This window comes from Natator depressus, chromosome 11 (assembly GCF_965152275.1).
Source record: "Natator depressus isolate rNatDep1 chromosome 11, rNatDep2.hap1, whole genome shotgun sequence".
NCBI lineage: Eukaryota > Metazoa > Chordata > Testudines > Cheloniidae > Natator > Natator depressus.
In genome coordinates, this window is record NC_134244.1 from 64,018,217 (window position 1) to 64,040,391 (window position 22,175).

Consider the following 22,175-nt stretch of genomic DNA (forward strand, 5'->3'; position numbering starts at 1 on the left):
TCAGTTCTTGGCTGCTCTGGTGAGATTGCAGCCAGGGATGCCCATTAGCATATAGTGTTTATCATGATGTGGACACTTGACCATTTGGGAATAGACTGAGGCAGACCCCCAGTTTATTTGTCACAGGCCACCAAACAACCATCAGATGGTAATTGCCTTCAATCACCACCATCTGGGTCAAGATTAAATCAGTGAGTTAAAGGTGAAAGGCTCAGTAACCTATTTCCATTCCCCTGATCCATCCTGTTTCCTGGTCTGTTGCCTCAATGTGTTTGAAGCCTCAAGGATGTTTGAATGCCATGTTGTATTTTTCACATATTACAGGGTCACTTGATGGAGTTGTAATAACTTATTTTGTAGCCATCAGCTAGCAGGTGAAAAAATGGGGCCAGATCCTTAACTGGTTAGATCGGCATTGCAACCATCAAGTCAGCAGAGCTAGGCTACTTCAGAGCAGCTGAGATCTGGCCTGTGATTCCTATTTACTGTCTGTAAATGCTCCTACCAAAAAAATCTTTGGGTGAAATCCTGATCTTTTTTCACTGTTTGCTCAGTCTTTACTCAGGCAAAACTCCCATTGACTTCAGAGGGAGCTCAGCCTGAGTAAAGACTTCAGGCTTCGGCCCTGGGTGAATGTCTAGTAACAAACAGAATAGCTCTCTGGTCTTTAGGCCTTCACTGTGAATTGCAATACAGCAAAAAAGGAATTCCACAGGCCCCATTTACATTTCAAATTAGTCATAGACAGCAAATAGTAACTTTTGTTCTTTCCTTGTTCAAGGAATTTATTTAGGATGTTTGCATGGCTGAGAACTGCAAACTACTCAGTGCCTTCATTGTTGACTTATTTCCACCTTGGCAGCAATTAGCCTCAGTTACCTAGGAAACTGTTCTGCATCCTACTGAGATTCTTGACAGGAGCTTTCTGTCTGAAATTGTTTTGTTTTCTCAGTTTCACAAGCACACATACAGCTGATTTCTTCACCATGCCTTTCTTGTGTTTGCCTAAAATTTAGCAAAATTATGGGGGGAGGGGTTGTTATTTCATTCTTTGTAACTCTTTGCATCTTTCCATAACCCTGTTTTAGTTTCTGATTGCAAATTATCAGCAGGAATTCTCCTTCACTTTAATCCAAATCACTGTTAATTTCTTGTTGGTGGCATTGTGAATGCATATGCTATCTGACATAGGCCTCTCTCTCTTTCAGTAGAAGATAAATTTCTTTCCTAACCTTCCTTCCTAACATCCCTCTCTTCCTAGAGCATTCATTGTGCCTTGCAGCAGATTAAATTTATACTTCTGCGTGTACCATAAATAGGTCATATTTGTATAGAAGCTACATGGAATAGTCCACTGGTACTGCAAGCTCAAGATCCATTTTCATCATACTAGTATAAGATAAACTTGTTGATAGAAAGCGTAACCAGAGACGGTTCTTCTCTTATATAAGGAGCCTAAGACTGCACACTGATGGCATTAGAGTGATCTGAAACACAACTTGTGTATGGGAAGATCCACCTCTCAGCATCTGTGCTACATCCCTGCTTTTAGACAGTCTCTTGGAGGAACGCTTTCAGTGTCCCAGACCCCCAAGGGGTTTCACTCTTCCTTCAGGGTAGGCCACGTGCAGGGGTGCTGTAACAATTTATATCATGGGGATGCTGAAAGCCATTGAACCAAACTGTAAACCCTGTCTATGATGGAAACGCCAGGCCCCTGAGACTAGGATGCTCACCTCGGAACCGCCCTATACGGACTTTTACAAAGACAAGGTCCAGCTGCAGCCACTCCTGGCTTTCCTGCCCAAGGTGGTCTCACAGTTTCATACGGGCCAGGACATTTACTTACCTGTCTTTTTTCCAAAGCTGCATAAGTCAGAGGAAGAGTGTAGGTTGCATTCCTGAGATGTCAGGAGGGCGCTAACCTTCTACATCGACAGGACCAAGCCATTCCACAAGTCGATGTAGTTGTTCGGTGCGGTGGCCGACAGGAATGGTTGTCCATTGTCCACTCAAAGGATATCTTCTTGGATCGCTGGCTGCATTTGCTACTGCTATGATCAGGCAAAGGTGTCCCCTCTGGTGATTGTAACCACTTACTCAGCCAGGGTGCAAGCCTCTTCAGCAGCTTTCCTAGCGCAGGTGCCTAGCCAGGACCTCTATAAGGCGGCCACCTGGTCATCCATCCACATGTTTACGTCCCATTACGTACTTACCCAGCAGTCATGGGACAATGCTGGCTTTGGTAGAGCAGTACTGCAAGTCGCTAGACTGTGAACTCTGCACCCACCTCCGAGGATACTGCTTGTGAGTCACCTAGAATGGAATCGACATGAGCAAGCACTGAAAGAAGAAAAAACGGTTACCTACCTTTTCGTAACTGTTGTTCTTTGAGATGTGTTGCTCATGTCCATTCCATTACCCGCCCTCCTACCTCTCTGTCAGAGTTGCTAGCAAGAAGGAACTGAGAGGGTGTAGGGTCGGCAGTGCCTAACATACCAGCACATGAGCGTGGCACTCAAGGGAGCGCCACAACCGACCCTACAGAAATGCTAAGGCAGAAATCTCTGACGACTGTGCGTGTGGGTGCGCACACCCCTAGAATGGAATGAACATGAGCAACACATCATCTCAAAGAACAGTTCCGAAAAGGTAGGTAACCGTTTTTTTCTAGCCCAGCAGCACAGATCCCTGACTCGGTTGAGCTTTAGTTTTGTTTTGAATGAATGTAGTGCTCCTGAAACACACCAGCACAGGAGACTGGAGTTCTGTGTTTTCTATCTAGAGAGCAGCTACAACATCAGCAGCAGCAGCCGTGCAGACTTCCTCACGGTGACCTGGCAATATGCGTCAACCTGTATGTGAAGTGACAACTCGGAGGGTGAGAAGGAAGTTCAGTCCTCATGCCTATTAGTTCTTGGCCTCTCTGCTGAGACTGTCAGTTGTCAAGGTGGTTTTTAAAGAGCCATCAAAAGGTAATTCATAATGTTGTATATTCACTATTGAGTCCATGATGGAGGTCTATGTATTAACCGATGATACTGAGGTAATGCTATCGCAGTCCCTGTCTTCTGTACCAGCCAGGATCCATTTAGCTGTTTCATCTCTTCCTTAGCTAAATATATTCTGGCCCCAATCCTCAGCTGGTGTACACCAGTGTAGCTGCATTGACTTCTTCTCAGTGTTTTTTTCTTTAGTGAGCCCATTGTATCTGTTGACATGTTCTCAAAATTCAAACATAGCAAGTCTACAAAGAGAAATTCTTAATCAACATCCCATCAGCATGAGCATCCCTCCCCCTAATAAAAAAAGGGAAATGGCTGATTGAGAGGAAAACATTCTGAAGCTGTGTTTTCGCTGTTCCATTCAAGTAAAGTCACACACAAAGCTGGAATCTGTAGTGCCTTCGAGAAACTCATGTTCTGCGTCACTCGGTACCTGTTGCTGTCATTTCAATGTCAAAAAGTAGAGGAAGACAGTGTGTTTCTAGTTAAACAGGTGGAGGAAAAAAATCTCTGAAGAAACAAAAGCTCTAACAGAAGCAAAGCATCCATGATGCCTGGCATCCTGGCGGGAAGTATGGACTCTTCTTTGTTGTTGATATTTATCATTCATCTTCCTTGAACTTCAACTGAACCATAAGGAAACGATGAAGAGCCTCAATAGCTACGCTCCAAGTATCTGACTTACCCACTGGATCTGCTATTTATAGGGTCCATTAGTACAAAAGTGTCTGTCCTTTTCCAGCAGTCATTAACAGCAAAAACACGGTTCCTGTTGAACTGCCTGTACCTCCCATGTCACCAAAAATATCCATCAGTGGAGTGCTGTGAAGTGAACCTTGATAAAATCCTCGGAGGCAATTTATATAGTTTGTTTATTTATTTATTTATTTATTTATTTGGGGAATGTCTGAAATTAAGCTTCCATTATTCAGCAGAGCAGTCTCTCCCTCTCTCTCTCTTTTCGGTATAATGCCTCTGGGAAATGGAATGAGAATAGGAACTGAGATGGTAGGAGCTACCTGCAGGCCTTTGGAGGATCCCTTCACTCTGTTGAGCAAGATTAAATGCAAAGAAGTCTAAATTTATAGCAAGGAAAGTAACTTTTAATAGGGTTTCAGCTTATATTGCTGGGAACTGTCCTACGCTGGGTGGGAGATGGACAAAGAATGACCTATTAGGTCTTTCCTCTCTCCAACTTTTGTGATTTGCTGATTATAATCTACAGTGCCGAATGTGTATTCCTCTCACTGTGTGCTAGTGTTTGCATCTGAAAAATTAATCTCTTGTGGTCTTTCCTTAAAATGTTATTCTGAAAATTGCTCCTGCTTTCTTCCCTGGTTTCCTAGAATAAGGCATGCAGCAGCACCCTGAGTTGGTCCTCTGTGCAAGCTTTCCCAATACAGGGATTGATTTGAGCTAACAGCACAACTTTGTAAATGACTCCGTGATGTTACTTTCTTCAGCAGGGTAGTAATTACTGAGAATTGCCACTTCATGAAAACTCCTGACAAAGAAGTTTCTTCCTGGGGTAAAACCTGTGAAAGGGTTTTAAAAAAACAATCAAATGGGCCAGGATTTACTGGTCTGTGTTGATGATGGAGTACATGGCTCTTTTATGCAGTGGAACCCAGGACGCTATCCCCCCTCACCCACAGATCCATGGGCATCTGTGAAGCTCCATGCTGCTCTTCACACCCACCAAGTCCCTTGAAGCCTGGCTCTTTATTGGTGTCATTAATTTCCTACCCCAAAAAGGTAGAGGAAATATTACTGTAATATAGAATAGATGTTCCCTGGTCCCTGCATACCCAACCTGCCTATACAAAGTATCCCCGAGCCTCAACCATATGGCATTGTGTTGGAGGGGCTACCAGAGGTTGCCAAGAAGCAGATAGACCCGTGCAGTTGAGCTACCACTCCCCCTTTCCTGTCTTTTCTGTGCAGTTCTTCCACTTTGCACTCTGTACACGCTTCATGATGGAGGGAAACCATGGGCTCAAAATTAACAATCCATATTCTGTAGTCAGTGGAAGCAGCTATTTACACTGGTCAACTTTGGAAGATGAGTTGCTATCATAAACACACACACACAATATTGTGTAACATTGGTGAACGGTCAGTATTGCATTGCTATGGTTATGTAAGAGGTTTGGGTGGCAAAATGGAGCTTTGCCTGGTATACTCTGGATGCATTTGGGGTCTGACGTACTCTTCGTTGTCATGTACTGCTGGCTGCAGTCAATAGAACTGTATTATTATCAGTTGCCCTTCTGACTACCAGTCAAGAGGGGAGTAAATTATGTCAGTAATGAAGACCAACAATTGTGAGGGAAATATTCCTTGCCTGCAAGTGTCTTGATACCTCATTATATATGAAATTTCTGCAGTAAAGAAATTAACATTGGCTTTGTCCCTGCATTTTTTAAAACTCAGGTGACTGTGGAAGTCAGGCAGCCATATCTCTAGTTCTCAGAAGAAACTCCGTCTTGTTGAAGGAAAGACACGGAGAAAAAATGATTATTTTAGAAACCTTTTGGAATGTTCATTTGAACTTTAAAGGTGACAATAGGTCAAGTGTAAATCCAATAGCCTGCATTACTTGCCTGTGAAAGCAGTTGCTGTAAAGTTATGTGCAGGGCATTGACTTAAATATACGCCCTCTCCACCTGTTCACCCATGCTAAAGGAAATGATAACTGATGTGCTATCATCCTTGCTCTCACTGGATGCTCCATGATGTCATCATTGTTGGACACTGATGGATTGCATTTAATTTGCGATTTTTGTCTCTATCAACTAAATGTGTAGTAAAGTAATTGGCATCCACAGCAACATTGAATTTTATGGGTATATAGTGCAAATGCTTGTATTATTAAGGCTCTGAGGGCAAGTCTGGGCAATACATATAGTGGGCCTGAAGCTGCAAGGCGTTGAGTCTGATATGATTTCAGTTGGCTTCAGTGCATGTGAGGGCACTCAGCACCATGTAGAACTGGCCTCAATGTCTGAAAGTAATTCTCACCTGCCGACAGGAATACCTGGGAAATACAGTGACTATGGCTGTAAATAGAAAGGAATATGGATGTTAATGAGCCAGGGAGTGTAAATAGGTATGCAGATGTGAAACCCACAACTTTTCTCTGAATTTTATTTTATTGATTGATTGTATTTCGGTCACGTCTAGAAGCCCCAGTCAGGAACCATGACCCCACTCTGCTAGCCACTGTACTAACACAGAACAAAAAGACAGACCCTGTCCCAAAGTGTTTACAATCTAAGTATAAAACAAGAGGAAACAGATGGGGAAGTACAAAGAAACAATGAGACACTAATGGTCAGCACACCAGAAGCCAAACCATTCTCAAGTTTTTTGTAGGCCTCAAGTAGCAAAGTCAAGTTTCAAGGAGGGTTTTGAAGGAAGATAATGTATTAGTTTTGCAGATGTTTACGGGAGCTCCTCCCAAGCATGAGGGGCTGCATGGGAGAAAACATAACGGTTTATTTATTTTGTAAATAGTTCTGCCATTGGATGCATGAACTATCCAATTTGCTATTTCATTAAAGGTCAGATTTTTAAACATATTTAGGCACCTAACTCTCATTTATTTCAGTGAGATTTAGGTACCTAAATACCTTTAAAATCTGGCCCTAAGCACCTAAAACAGCAACTAGGCCGATCTTCCTGGCTATTTCCATATGCCTGATTACATCCCACTGCACCCCAAGGCCAGGTTTGAGATATCCATACTCACAGTCAGTAGTATTAACTCCATAGATAGTCCATTGACTTCAGTAGGACTTCACGTGGAGTAAGGTGCTATTCACTGTGTGTAAGAGTTATCATAAAACGGCCTTTAACAAATCCTTTGCAAATTTAGGCCTGAATCCTACAGCTGCGTTTGCAGTTGCCATTTCAGTGTTGCGCCGTTAGCCTAGGAAGTATTATAAAATCTTCATGCATATTAGCACTAAATTAATTAATAGGCAGCAGATTTAAAACAAACAAAAGGAAGTATTTCTTCACACAACGCACAGTCAACCTGTGGAACTCTTTGCCAGAGGATGTGGTGAAGGCCAAGACTATAACAGGGTTCAAAAAAGAACTAGATAAATTCATGAAGGATAGGTCTATCAATGGCTATTAGCCAGGATTGGCATCATAGAATTGGAAGGGACCTCAGAAGGTCATCTAGTCCAACCCCCTGCTCAAAACAGGACCAGTCCCCAATTTTTGCCCCAGATCCCTAAATGGCCCCCTCAGGGATTGAACTCACAACCCTGGGTTTAGCAGGCCAATGCTCAAACCACTGAGCTATCCCTCCCCCAAGCCTGTCCCTAGCCTGTTTGCCAGAAGCTGGGAATGGATGGCAGGGGATGGATCACTTGATGATTACCTGTTCCGTTCATTCCCTCTGGGGCACCTGGCATTGGCCACTGTCGGAAGACAGGATACTGGGCTAGATGGAGCTTTGGTCTGACCCAGTATGGCCGTTCTTATGTTCTTAGGTAAATTCATTGGGTAATAGTGTACCGTCCTCCAGGCCACATTTTTACCAGATGTAGAAGTCTCATGCAGTCCATCTAAAGGCACTAAGTCACAAATGGGAGAGGTTTTTGCATGTATTAAAAAGACTTGAGTGTGGTATTTTCAAAGCTGCATGAGAATTTGTTGGCCCAGTTCCTCTTCAGTTGAATAGGAATTGGGCACCCAAATCCCCGAGGCGGCTTGAAAATCCCATCCTCAATAACTAAAAGCAAAAAAGAAATGTCCATGCTGTACTGCACTGAACAGATTTCTTCACCGTTTCCTTATTGCTGTGTTGTACAAAGCAACAGATGCTGTGCTTGAAAAGTACCCAACTAATTTATCTTCAGTGATCTTCGTCCTGTGATAGCATCGGTCATTCAACCAAAGCAAATGTGCCTTAGGTGTAACCGTATGGGCGCTCATAGTGGAATAAGGGTCTGATCCAAAGCCCTTTGAAGTGGAAAGACTTGACTTCACTGGGCTTTGGATCAGTCCCTAAATCAGGGTCATGTTGGCCACATTGAAGAGATGGGTGTAGGGAACATTTCCAGCCCGTGTAAGGACCAGGAACAATTGCATTCCTAGCACGAAGGAGAGCACGGTGACTCCTCACTCCCTACTCCCTCCAGGGCCAGACAGCATTCCAAAGGGGATGGGGAGAAGTTGGGTCATGGCTCCACCTCAGCACCCCTCCACACGAGTCCACATAGCATGCAGCATCTCATCAAGTGGTGCAGCAGCAGCTCTACTCCTCCGGGGGCAGAATAGGCCCTTACTTTCGGCTGAGCTTCGATGGCCCCTCTGAGTGGTCAGGAGGCAAAGTCTGCACCTCAAACACATAGCTGTGAACCTCCGTCATCCCAGACAGTGGTATCAAGTGGAATACATTTGCATGCTCTCAGATCTGCAATTCAAATGTAGAGTGGCCTGTATGATGCAGCCCTGAAAAAGGTGAGGCGGATAAATTGTACGTTATAACGTTGTCAAGATGTCATTGGCCCTTCTTTCTTAAGTCCCTCATCAGCACACCCTTCAATGTTTTCAGGTGCAGTGCCCTGAATGCATACTAACTGTATGCTGATGAACAAAAAATACAATCCAAAGCACTTGTAAAAATACAGATCACTCAATATATTAGATGCCAGAAAATCCAGCTCTGGGCTTGTCATCCTGGCCATGTTTGGAAAATGCCAGGGTCACGAAATTGCACATAAAAAAAAAATCCTAGGCAGTTAATAAATTCTCACTTTAAAATTCTGCAATTACTGCATATATCTCCCGTACCGAAAATGAGAAGCAGTGATTAATAGTAATGTCTTATGCTGTTCTCGCTCCAAGGAATAAGATTCAAAATTTCTTTTACATTTATAGATTCAGGGACAGATTTTCAACACCCAGCAGTTCCCTCTGAGAAGAATAGGAGTGCTGGGGCTTGAGATCTTTTGCAAATCTGATCCTTTAATTTCATTTGTAATGATTTCCCTGAATATTTTAAAGAAAATAATTTTTTAAAAAATCTGAATGAGTCTGACTCTGAAAGTTTTAGCCAGACTCAATTTGTTTTTTAAAAAAATATCTCTTATTAACGCAACTTTTTTGTTTTGTTAATTTTGCTACGATCACAGAGGAAGTGTCTGCAAGGATAGTCCAAGTAGTAACAGCTGAAGCTGTAGCAGTCCTGAAAGGTGAACAGGAAAAAGAAGCCCAGCACAAAGATCAGCCTGGACCATTACCTTTAGGTAAAACAAGGCATTTACAAGAGTGGTGAAGGTATCTCTGTGTGTGCAGATGTATATAAATAGAATTATTAATATCAGGTCACAATATATAATGCATGTCGATGACATAAGTGGTGCTGATATTCATGGATAAACTGTAGAACCCTGGGATAAATTCTGTAACCAGGTAATAAATAAAATGTCACATTTCCCCAATTTATCATGCACCTTTGACTGCCTTGCTGACCCTCTCCTCACTAGTCCATCTCCCACCAGGTCTGCATTACATTCTCTGAGCAACTTCAACCATTATTATTATTATTGTGTTTATTATGATAGTGGCTCGTTAACTGAGGTGCAGTTTTGCCTGAAAGTCTCTAATTCAGCAGAAACACTTAGCACATGCTTGACTTTAAGCATGTCCTTATGTCCTGTCGAGTAGAATTTAAGTGCACACTGAACTCCTTTGCTGAGTTGGGCCTAAGTGAGGGCAGAACTAAGCACACGTCCTGGATGTTGAGACATTCTTCAACAAACTCTGAGAAACAACGTATGTGTTTGCAATGAGTTCTGTTACAGTGCCTGTAGGTACGAAAGTACATCTGTGAGTTATTAAAATGTGGTTGTATGATCTGCATTGGGATCAAAAAGCCAGTCTCAAGAGGAAGTATTCGAGGCACTAGGTCTGGTCCAATATCCACTGAAGTCAATGAAAGTCTTTCCATTGATTTCATTGGTCTGGGGATCACGCCCTAAATCATAAATTGAGACCTAGTTGCTTGCTGGAATCATTTGCAGCCCATGAAATACTGTGGCATAAAGTTTAAAAAGCCTAATAGATCCCAGTACTAACTCTGAAGAAATATCAAAACTATTTCTGTGAAAACAGATGGAGAATCTGAGTATACTTAAGAAATACCTTGTTTAGGGCTTAATCTTCCTGCTACTGAAACCACTGATAAAACTTCCTCTGACTTTAGTGGGAGCATAAGACCCTTAATTGGGAATTAATCTAAAACCCTAGAAGATTAAGCTTCTATACAGCGCCTTCCTCTGATGAAATACCATGATCAGATGGCTGACAGAAGTTCCCCATTGACTTGTTTTCCTTCCTTGGTGATGCTTCCAGCTGGTACCTTTCATACTTTGACAAGGAACATTTGCATATATTATGTAGCTAGCCCTGAACCCAGCAGAAACAAAAAATATCCAGGTTATAATAATGTAAGAACACAGCAAAGTGCTATTTGTCCAGCTACTCAAAGGTAAACTAAGCATGGGATTGGGTACCTTTTTCTCCCTTTTCCAGATGATCGAATTGAATCTTTAAAATCTCCCTGATTTAAATATGTTACCATCATAGGTTTGTGAATAAAGCTTTCTCAAAATCATGAATGAACAATAGTATTGATCTGGCTACTAGATGGGACACAAACACAAAGGACTGATAATTTTTTTATTTGATTTGATTTCATTTTGTTGTACCCTGGGACCAGACTCTGGAACGTAAGGCAGGGCACCTGAAAGTAAATGTTTTCCTTTCATTATAGGTTTAAAATAATACATTAGAAAAGGGATTATACCTGAAAATCCAGTAGGCACAAACTCCATTGAAGTTTTCTCCAAACAGGCCAGAATTGCAGCTTGTACTCAGCATCTAATGGTTTCACGGGAATTAATTGCTGTATCTCATTTTCTCACTTGCATTGTTCAATCTCTAGCAGTGGAAGAATCAGCTAATCTGCCTCCTTCCCCGCCTCCATCACCCGCCTCAGAACAGACTGGAACACTGGCAGAAGGTAAGGGTCCACTGGACATTTCAGAGTATGTCTATCAAGCAAGGGAACAAACGCTCATACGAAGAGGTGGGGGAAATAGTAAATGGAAATACTTCCTGCCAGCTTCAGCTTAAAGAGTAAGCATTCTCCAGCAATGAAGTGCCATCTGCAAACTGACCATAACACACAAATGAGATATATGCATACACACATGGATAATTGGAAGTAAGTAAAAATAAATACACACACGCATATATATCTGAAAAATAATCATTAATAGATATTACAAGCCAAGATGGCTAAATATTGAGACTTCCCAAGTATAGGCCTAGAACGTGGTGTTATATATTGATTACTATAGTCTGTTAAGATGCGTTTACTTGGAAATTAACCAGCATTAATGTTGTCTCACAGTCCAAGTCCATGCAAGCAAGGAGATTCAGAGTTAGATTATTCCTTCTGCTTTCCATCTTTAATTCACATTTCTGTGTCTTGGTGTGTATGGGGATTCTGTACAAGGATGCCAAAGTGAAATTCTAGTCTTAAAGCAAATTATACTCTCTGATCCACACAGTAGTACTCAACCTCAGTAACCCAATAATGTCTGCATTCTGCTGTCCCTGAAGCCACAATTCAGAAAGCATGTAATCATGTGCTTAACTTTAAGCATGTGCTAAAACCCCATTGAAGTCACATGCCTAACATTAAGCCCGTGGTTATGTGTTCTGATGAATAGAGGTAGACTGCTGAATCAGGGCCTGGGTGTGTGAGTCTCCCATTAACATCGACAGAGGAAGAACAGAATATTACTGATGAGCCCTACCATATGGATCTGAGAGAAGAATTTGGCCCTATGAATTCCCTTGTCTTTGTGAGCTAAATCAGACAGTTGACATTATCATTTTATTATGAATATAGTTTTTATATGTCACCTTCCTTCTTGTTTTTTAAAAATAAATATCTTGAAAATTAATGTGTCATAGAAATAAGCTATTACTGTCTGTTGAGTACATACTGTGTGTGATTTATCCTGCACTAGTGTTGGAAATGTGTATTTTTTTATGTGATGTCCCAATATGTGCTAGTTCTCAGTTTGCCATGACATTCTGCAGTGAGACACTTTTTTTTATACCTGATCTCCATGCATTTTGGGTCAGTCCATCTCCTGTATACATTGACAAACGTCACATCCTTGGGTACTTTGTATTGAAAATACTTACTTGGCATGTGCAGTAACCAATATGCAAACTTTGATTTCTTGGTCATTGTTATTGTAACATTCACATTCCTGTTGTTGAGCAAATATTACTCAAAGGTAATGGTAATCAAATAAAACCACTCAGGAAAAAAAAAGGAAACCAGTACTACACTGGCAAAGATTTTTAGGATTGCTAGGGGCGTTTTGATTATTTCACTGCTCTTTTTGTGTTGATTTATTTGATTACCTTACTGTTCAGGGTGTGCTTTTTGATTTTTGGTAACAGAATGAAGGGGTTGTTGATCTGCTTGAGACCAATTTTAAGATCCCTCCTTTACCTTGGATTTGCATTGGCTTTGCGCACTGTTTTCACTAACCGTATTATTGCTTATTACTTTGTGGGTTTTATACAGTAACAACATTGATTAATTGACAGAATGTTATAGGTTAATCACTTGCCAAATGACTTTTAAATGGAAGCCATTTTGTTAGTTGTATCGATGCCAAGAAGTGACAGAACAGTAGACATCTCTTTGACCTAATAGACTGAGCAGTTCCCAGCTCTGCAAATGACTCAGAAAGTCACTTAACTTCTTTATGTTTCTTTTTCCTCTTATATAAAGATGAGACAATAATGCTTGCTTGCCTACCTCACAGGGGTGTTGTGAGGAATACGGAGTCAATGATTGTAGAATGATTGGAAGATGTAATGTATTATATACTTGCTAAGTATGTTAGTTTTTACAGCATTCATGTTTTTTTGCTTTAAAGGTTGGTTTTTAAAAAATGTTTCTATGATAAACTTTTCTACTAACTTTCAGTTTGAGAGCAAACTTCATTGGACTTGTTTATAACCTCCTGAAAATACAGGTTTATAAGGGAAACATTGACAGAGCTCCTGTACTGTAGTTCCTTAGTCATTGAGGGCCTAAGAGTTCCAAAGTGCTGTAAGCTCCTCTTTTATGTTTGGCTCGTGGGGGGTAGTTCATATTAGAGTTAGTTGAAAAAAACAAAGGAAATGTTTGTAAAAATTGTCACCAAAAATGTGGTCTAGTTTTTCATCGAAATTTGAAGTTTCAAACAGCTTTAGTTAATATTGTCTTGAGCTTCTTTCAGTGAATTAGGCCTTGATTCAGCAAATCCCTTATTCACCTGATCAAGGCCTTACAGCTGGAAGCTATATTGAACTTTTGTTGCTGGGAGTCAGGATTGCCTGATAATATTAACTGCTAATAAGCCAAATCCTGCACTAATTAGTCAGGCAAAGCGCCTATTGACTTTAGTGGGAACTTTGTGTGAGTAAAGACTGCAGGATTTGACCCAGTGTGTACAATACGCATTTAAACCCTCAGCCCCTCATGCTACTCAGTTGTCTGTGTGTACCTTTTTGTCTGTCTGTCTGTCTGCTCTGTGGAATGCAGTGGTGTTTACAGAATTTAATCCACTTCTGAAGTTGTTGAACAAAACAGGTAAACCGATCTGGTAGTTCTGTGTATATATACACCTTAGTTTTCCTTGTTGTTGTTGTTTTTCCTCTTGAATATTTTGCCGGTGATGTTGTCAGTGCCTTGTATTGCTTTGAAACTGTAAGAGATTTCCTTCAGTCATACCAGGGTGGAAATCACTGTGTTGTAGACATGACAAAGGTAGATGTGGCCAGCCATGCAGCAAACACAAATTTAAAAAAAAAAAAGAAGAAGAAGAAGAAGGAAAGAGAAAGGGAGAGAGATTTCTGGGTCAAATACATTTCAGGAGAGAAAAGAGTCAGTGAATGTAGGTTTGATTCTTTCATTCAGCCACAGACAAACATTCAGATGAGCAGGTCTCTTTGCAGTGCTGCCGGAGGTAAGATAATGAATTTGCTCTTATTGAAATTATTTTGGTGATTGGAAATATTGTCATGTGATTTTTTTTTTCCCGGAGTTGAAATTTTCCCAAGTGCTGCCTAATCGTTTTATCAAATGGATCCGGACAAACAGTGCTGCTGCTGCTTTGTATTCCCAGCATGGCGGTTTCAGGGCTCTGATCTTTGTAAGATTGGTCCCTAATTCCCTTGCCCTGTGTAAAAAATGAATCTAAATGCCTTTGGTAAACTAGCTTACATTTTTAAGTATGTATTTTGGGATAAGCTTTTTTAAACCAAGTAAGTATATTTTACAAATTGAAAGGAACCAAGTGCTATAAACAGAGATTATTTCCAGTGAAAAATGACTTTTTAAAAGGTATTTTCAAAAGATACCCAGAAGCTAAAACTGAATTAGCCTTTGTGTAAACATTTTTTATCATAGACTTTAAAATACATTATCTTTCTGCCTGAGCATTAAGGCAAAAAGGAATTGTTTAGCAGGGACCAAAATAATAAAGATTACATTTTTGTTATAGAAATAAAAAGAGGCGCATAAATCATATTAGCATTTAAAGACATTATTTCCCTTCTTAAAAAAATTGTATCCTAAATTATGTTATGACTAAACAATACAGATGTACCAAAAAACAAAAACTAAAAAACAAAAGCAACAATGTAAGACATGACAGACCTTAATAAAACAGTAGCAACAAAATAATATATAAGCCAGGACAGATACTCTGTTGCCTCCTCCAGTTCCATTAATATTTCAGACAGACTCTAAGTAGGGCCTGTATTTTCTTGGCTATAACCAGTTAACAACTTATAAAGTAGGTGTTCTCTGACTTCTTAATTCTTAACAGACAGATTGTCACTGGGACCATTCCCACCCACGCTAATCTGTGGTCATGCAGGCCATTTCCCTTCCCATTCATGATTAGGTAACATCCCCATATGATAACGACAGTGATTGCTTACATAGAAAAATAATATTAGGAAAGTGTTTGGTAAGGGGATTTTCAGCAGTGCTCAGCATTGACCTAACTGCTTCCATGAGAATTTTACCAATGACTTCAGTGGGAGTGAAGTCAGACTCATGGCTGAGCATTTTTGACAAACTCACTCTTTAATGTATTTTTGATGCCTTTTCAAGCATTTTAGCCGTTAGGTACAAGGAGGAGGAGTCACCACCATGTGACCAGCCAGCTTACTTTGGACTACCAGGAAGTGCTCTGTGTACCACCTGTGATAGATGCACCATTGTTTGAGAACCTCTGCCATAAAGACTTATGGCTGGTATTGTCAAAGTTAGGCAATCATCTTCCATCGAAATTCAATGTGAGTTGGGTACCTAACATCCCAGCCTGTAATCTAAAATCACATGACTAACATGCTCCGATTTAACAATGTCGGTCACTTCCCTCTCTCTGTTTCTTATCACTAAAATGTAATCTCTTTTCCACCTTCTCATAATCTATCTTGTGACTCAGGAGAAAGTAATAGCAAAACATTATGTGAATATTTTACTGATGGTATTTGTCACTGAAAAATACTTCAACAAATATTACTGAAATATAGATGCAAATCTCTGGTAATTTGACATTTCCTCTATTTGGCTCTATGCCCTTTATCAAGTTGGCTGGTTTGAACATCATCAATTGTTACAGCAGTGAAATTCTGGTTAACTTGCATAATAACCTATGAGTTTTTTTGTTATACCCAAGCAGGTCCCGATTCAGGAAAGCACTTAAGCATTCACTTAAATCTATATCTGTTAAGATAAGAAAAGCAGTTAAGGATATGCTTAACTTTAGCTTGACTTCAATTCAAACTTAAGCACGTGCTTAACTACATTTCTGAATAATGATGCTTTCTTGAATTGAGACTTTAATCAATATAATCAAATGAACTGGAAATACAAAGTGAATTAACTGGCTTAGTAGTTAAATGAATACACACATCACAATTCCCTGGTTAGTGTTGATTAGCAGCATCCCCTTCCATCATGCAAATAAGCCTTTGTAAAGACATCAGACATATTTCTTCTTTATTTCATTTGAATGGTACAGAAACCTAGAATCATCATTCGCTCCCATCGTACTGGCAGCTTAGATTTTAGCTCCTTTTACTTATTGCTATCTGTATATCCTCTTTTGAAGTTACCGTGGCACAGAGTTAACATCACCAGTTCAGAAAGTAGTTTTCCAAGCAAGTAGCACTGCCCACCATCACAGGCGATGTTTTGATTGTTTGAAGCAATGTTTCTTTGGAAAGTTGCTTTTCCTAAAGGTAGTTGAGATTTTTTCTTCAAGGCGGTGGGCAGTTTTAAAAAAGAGCCGCCTTTAAAGTCAGATAGGCATCTTGCACTATATTCATCCTGGGTGTAACTCAATAGACTTACAGCAGAAGTGAATTTGGCCCACCTGAATGTAACCTGCCAGTACGTTAAGTCATAGATACTTGCAGAGTCTTACGACATTTGGCATATTCAGAGTAATTTATTAGTAGGAAACAAATTTAGAAGAATCAGCAGCAAAATATTCCTAAATATTTTACCCTGCTGTTGATTTTTAACTCTCTGGTAACCTATATGCCCTGGTGAAAGAATGTTTGTTAAAATGGACCACTTAAAGCGAACTCTGTGGGATACAGATAGACAGAGGTGAGATAGTCACCTCAATAGAGACTCCGCAGGATGCAAATAACCAGACGTTACTGGGGACAGTTATATAATACAGTATGCCACGGAATCTTAACCCTGGATAATCTTGCTTTCAAATGCAAAATACTGCAGATTGGAACTAATGGTATTGTGATCAATTAATAGTTTGTCCTCCCATTGTGAATGAATAAGCATGAATGGGTCCACATGCTGCTCCTCCCCGGGGGAAGAATGGGAGGGGATAGCTCAATGGTTTGAGCGTTGGCCTGCTAAACCCAGGGTTGTGAGTTCAATCTTTGATGGGGCCATTTAGGGACCTGGGGCAAAAATTGGGGATTGGTCCTGCTTTGAGCAGGGGGTTGGACTAGATGACCTCCTGAGGTCCCTTCCAACCCTGGTATTCTATGATTCTAATAAATATCATTCTATCGCAAGTCAGTTGCTGCAGAAAGCAAAAAGTTCCTCGCTGAAAATAACAGCAGTTGGGTTCTCATGGTGTCCTGTAAAATGAATCGTGCATTTGAATGCATTGTTTAGTGCCTAAAATGTTTACTAGAATAGAGATTCTTCAACTGCACTAAGTTAGGCATTTTACATTTCAAAAATATGTGCTTGGAAAATTAATATAGATGTTTCTGGAAAATATAAGTTTCTGGAGACAAGAAAAGACATTGGAGACCTTGCTCAGAATCTAAATCCCCAATCCTGCCAGTGCTTAAGCCAGTAAGTAAGTATCTGGAGAATTAGAGCCTATGATTCGAAGTGAAGTGCAGGTGGCATGACAAAGTTCTTATATGTAAAGTTTTTTTTCTATTCTGTTCATACATGTATCTGCAAAAATATTCAAGAATTTTAAATACAGGTCACCGTTATTAGCCAGATTGAAATCTACAAATGAGCTAAGGGTCTTAAGCCAAATGACTGACTAGGATCCTAAAGCCTCAAGAAGATTTATTTAAAACTTCCTAGTACTTGCCACGAAAGGGCCATGAGCAATTATAAATGGAAACCGCCACATTTTATTATTATGACCAGGATGATGCTACTAATAATCCCTCCTACATATATATATGGAAGAACTAGGTAATAATAGTAATTTCCTGTTTTAAAATGTGTGTGTGTATCTATATGCATGTATATATGTACATACACACATACAAAGTATCTTTTTATCTTTTTTAGTATGAAGAAAATATATCAGCCCTCTCTAAAAAACACCAGAACATTAGCCTGGCATTATCTTCAGAGGTTTCTCTTTGTCCACACCATAATATGCAATGATATTTCTTCCCCAGTGTTCCCCTTATGCGATGGTAGTGGCATATCATACACTGAGGTAGTAGCTGCAACTCCAAGTCATATGCTTTTGATGGCATGTGATGATTTGATGAGCAATACGCATTTCATAAATAAACAAGTGTAACCTCCCCATTACAAAAAGAAAAGGAGGACTTGTGGCATCTTAGAGACTAAAAAATTTATTTGAGCATAAGCTTTCGTGGGCTACTGCTCACTTCATTGGATGCATTCAGTGCATTACAGAATACTTGTTTTAAGAGTCACTGGAGAGGTACAATTAATGACAAAACAGGTTCTCTCTGTTCTTTATTGACTATAGTCTTTGAATGAGATTACCTCTGAAATGCTGTGTGATAAATCAACCATATGATGAATAAGTGAGATCTGAATGACCTTGAAAAATGGAGTAACAGAGGTAGGATGGAATTTACCAGTGCCAAATGCAAGATCAGGCATTTAGGGACTAACAACAAAAATTTTTACTATAAATCTGGGAATTTATCAGCTGGAAGTCACAGAGGAGGAGAAAGACCTGGGTGTATTGGCTGATCACAAGATGACTATGAGCCCCCAAATGGATGCAGCCGTGAAAAAGATTATTGCAATCCTAAAATGCATCAGGAGAGTATTTCCAGTAGAGATAGGGAAGTATTATTACTATTTTACAAAGCACTGGTTAGACCGCCTCCAGAATACTGTGTGGAATTCTGGTCTCCCATGTTTAAGAAAGATGAATTCAAACTGGAACAGATGTAGAGAAGGGCTACTGGGATGATTAGAGGACTGGAGAACCTACCTTATCAGAGGAGAATTAAGGAGCTTGGCTTGTTTAGCCTTACAAAACAAAGGCTGAGGGGAGATATGATTGTTCTCTATAAATACACCGAGGGGCAAACACAAGGGAGGGAGAGAAGTTATTTAAAGTAACAAATGGATATAAACTGACCATTAACAAGTTTGGACGTGATATTAGACAGACAAAGGTTTTTAACCATCAGAGTAGTGAAATTCTGGAACAATCTCCAAAGGGAAATAGTGGAGGCAAAAAACCTAACTTGTTTCAAGACTGAGCTTGATAAGTTTATGGAGGGAATGGTATGATGAGGTTGCCTACAATGGCATATGGCCCATCTGTGTCTGCTATTAACAAATATCTCCAATGCCCAGAGATGGGACACTAGATTGGGAGGGCTCTGAGTTATTACAGAGAATTCTTTCTCAGGTGTCTGGCCGGTGGGTCTCACCCCATGATCGGGTCTAACTAATATTTGGGGTTGGGAAGAAATTTCCGCCCAGGTGAGACTGTCAGAGACTATAGGGGTTTTTCACCTTTCTCTGCAGCATGGGTTGCTTGCTGGTTTGAACTAGAATAAATGGTAAATTCTTTGTAATTTAAAATCTTTAAATCAAGATTTGAGGACTTCAGTAACTCAACCAGAGGTTATGGGTCTATTACAGGAGTGGGTAGGTGAGGTTCTGTGACCTGCGACATGCAGGAGGTCAGACTAGATAATCATGATGGACCCTTTTGTCCTTAAAGTCTATGAGTCAAGGAATATATCACCATATGCCTTAATGAGGCTATATGTGGCAGTTTGTGGAAGACAACTTTATTATGTGTTTTACAGTTGATGGGCTACATTTTGATCTCAAAAAGAAAAGGAGGACTTGTGGCACCTTAGAGACTAACAAATTTATTTGAGCATAAGCTTTCGTGAGCTACAGCTCACTTCATCGGGTCCATCGAATGCATCCGATGAAGTGAGCTGTAGCTCACGAAAGCTTATGCTCAAATAAATTTGTTAGTCTCTAAGGTGCCACAAGTACTCCTTTTCTTTCTGCGAATACAGACTAACACGGCTGCTACTCTGAAACCTGTCATTTTAATCTCAGTTACATGGATGCAATCACTCTGACTATAACTGCTTGCACATATGTAGCTGAGAGCAACATGTGTTCCAAGCCGTGTACCAGGTTGGGAAAATTCCCATTGTAAAAGAGCCTGGAACAACTAAAAACTCACGCAGATAAGAGAAATGTAATTACTTAATTCGTGCCAGAGAAGCTGCTGCCTTGCATCTCAAAGCTCTGCGTACATAGACAAAGAAGCACATCCAACCTGAGACTAAAAAAAACTCTGGCATCCCACTTCTCGGTCTGCTTAGCCAGATGTGCCCCATCCTGCACGTAGGGAGTAGTGCTCCTGTCTGATTGTGCATGTCATTACTCCGGAGGAATTCTGCACTAAAAAAATTAAAATTCTGTGAACAATATTTTCAAATTCTGCAAAGTTTATTTGTCAATATTTAAATGCGGAGGCCGAAGCATAGCAGGGGGCAACACGGACCACTGGCTGCACAGAGGTGGGAGACCACCCTGCAGCCCCTGCTCAGGATATGGTGAGGCTGCACCTGACCCTGACATAGCGCAAGGGCCAGGCCTGCCCCAGAAACACCCCAGGGTCCTGCCTGCTCCCCAATGCCAGGTGCAATAGGTGTGGGTGGGAAGGCTCAGCAAGGCAGGATCCAAGTGCAGAGGGAGCTTAGTGTGAGGGAATCCAGGTGTGGGTTGAGAGGGTTCTGTGTGAAGCAATCTGCCTGCGGGCAGCTCAGTGGGGAGTCTGGGTGCAGGGGGGATCTGAATGCACAGGGTTTCATTGGGGAAGTTCTGGGTAAAGGGGCAATGGGATGCTGCTGGGGGTCCAGGTGAAGGTTGTTGGGGCTCAGCAGGGGAGATCTGCATGTGGGGGATGGAGCTTGGTGGGGGGGTCTGGGTGTGGGGTCTCAGTGGGAGGGTCTGGGTGCTGGGGGAGTGGGGCTTGCTGGGGGTGGGTGGGAGTCCAGGTGTAGCTGGTTGGGGCTCAGTGGGGTGGTCCAGGTGCAGTGGGGACAGGGCTCATAAGGGTGGGGGTTCGAGTACAGGGGTCTCAGCCTGGGGTGGGGGTCCAGATGCACTGGGGTGGGGCTCAGCATGGGGGGTCTGGGTGCAGGGAAGCTCTGGATGGAGGGGAGAGGTGCAGCAGTGTGGGGGTTTGGGTATGGGAGGCTTTGTGGGGTGTTCTGGGTGTGGGAGATTGAGGCTCAGTGTGGGGGTCTGGGTATGAGGGGGTCTGGATGCATGGGGGTTGGGCGAGCGGGGTAACAGCTCCCAGTACAGTGATCCCTCCCCCCGCAGCTGAGGAGTGATGGGGGCAGGAAGCATGGGAGGGGAGTGCGGAGCTTCCTGCAGCCAGCAGAGGTTTCTGGGGGTGAGTCTGACCTGCAGGGGAAGAGGAAGTCCTGTCCTCCCCCACCTCCAGCCCAGCGGGGAGTAGCAGCTGAGCCTGGCACAGGGTAGGAACCACTAACTGTGGAGTCCCTAGCCCTGTCCCCCACTCCTCTATGGTGATTTACCTCTCCACCGGCTGCTCCGGGTGCCTGAAATGACACTCCCGCACTGCTGGGGAGGGGTGCGTGGCCGCTTTTGCAGCTTCTCTTTGCTTCCCAGTCAGTCATTTTTCTGTGGGGAAGCAAAGGAGTCTGCAGGGGGCATGAATTCTGTAGCATGCAGTGGAACAGAATTCCCCCAGGAGTTGCATGTGCTGTCTCCAAAGCACATCAAGGAACGCATCTGCTGTTTGGTAACATTCACTAGCAAACTGAGTCAGGAGGCAATTTTTATTCTCACGGCTTAGCTGGGATACCTTAATCAGTCCCGGATTTTTTAAGTGCACGTCATATGAGATCAGTAGCTTGTTGCCAAATGGGGAAAGGAGGGCATACAACACAAACGAACTTTAAATACTGTCGCATTTTATCTGCAAAAATTATCCGCATGCATTGTCTTGTTGGTCAAGATCCAGATTGTCCTTGGTCAAAACATCATATTTTCCTCCTTACCCTATTGTTTACCTCTTCCTGGTTACATTCTCCAAGAGTAACCTTCCTAGGCAAGATTATACAACCCTTCCTCACATCACTGAGCCCTCCCTTACGTGAGCAGACCCACCAAAGTCAATGAGGCTAATGGTGCATAAGTGTTCGCCAATGTGAGTGAAAGCTGCAGTCTGGCCTTTATATCTAACTTTTCTGTACGCACTTATTCATTTCCATAAAAAGGGAGTGATATACCATAAATGGAAGGACACAGCTTGTTCATGATTA

At 41.6% G+C, this 22,175-nt stretch overlaps 1 protein-coding gene across 36 annotated transcripts in view; it reads left to right on the forward strand.

The window, feature by feature from the left end:
• Positions 1-22,175, forward strand: part of MAP2 (microtubule associated protein 2) — a 340,979-nt gene that overhangs the window by 256,849 nt on the left and 61,955 nt on the right. For 26 of the 36 annotated variants that reach the window (XM_074968034.1, XM_074968048.1, XM_074968045.1 and 23 more), the window contains 2 exons: positions 9,158-9,271; positions 10,972-11,049. In XM_074968034.1, coding sequence (XP_074824135.1) covers positions 9,158-9,271; positions 10,972-11,049 — 192 coding nt within the window. The remainder of the gene's footprint in view (positions 1-9,157; positions 9,272-10,971; positions 11,050-22,175) is intronic. The other 10 variants (XM_074968046.1, XM_074968067.1, XM_074968060.1 and 7 more) reach the window with 2 other exon arrangements.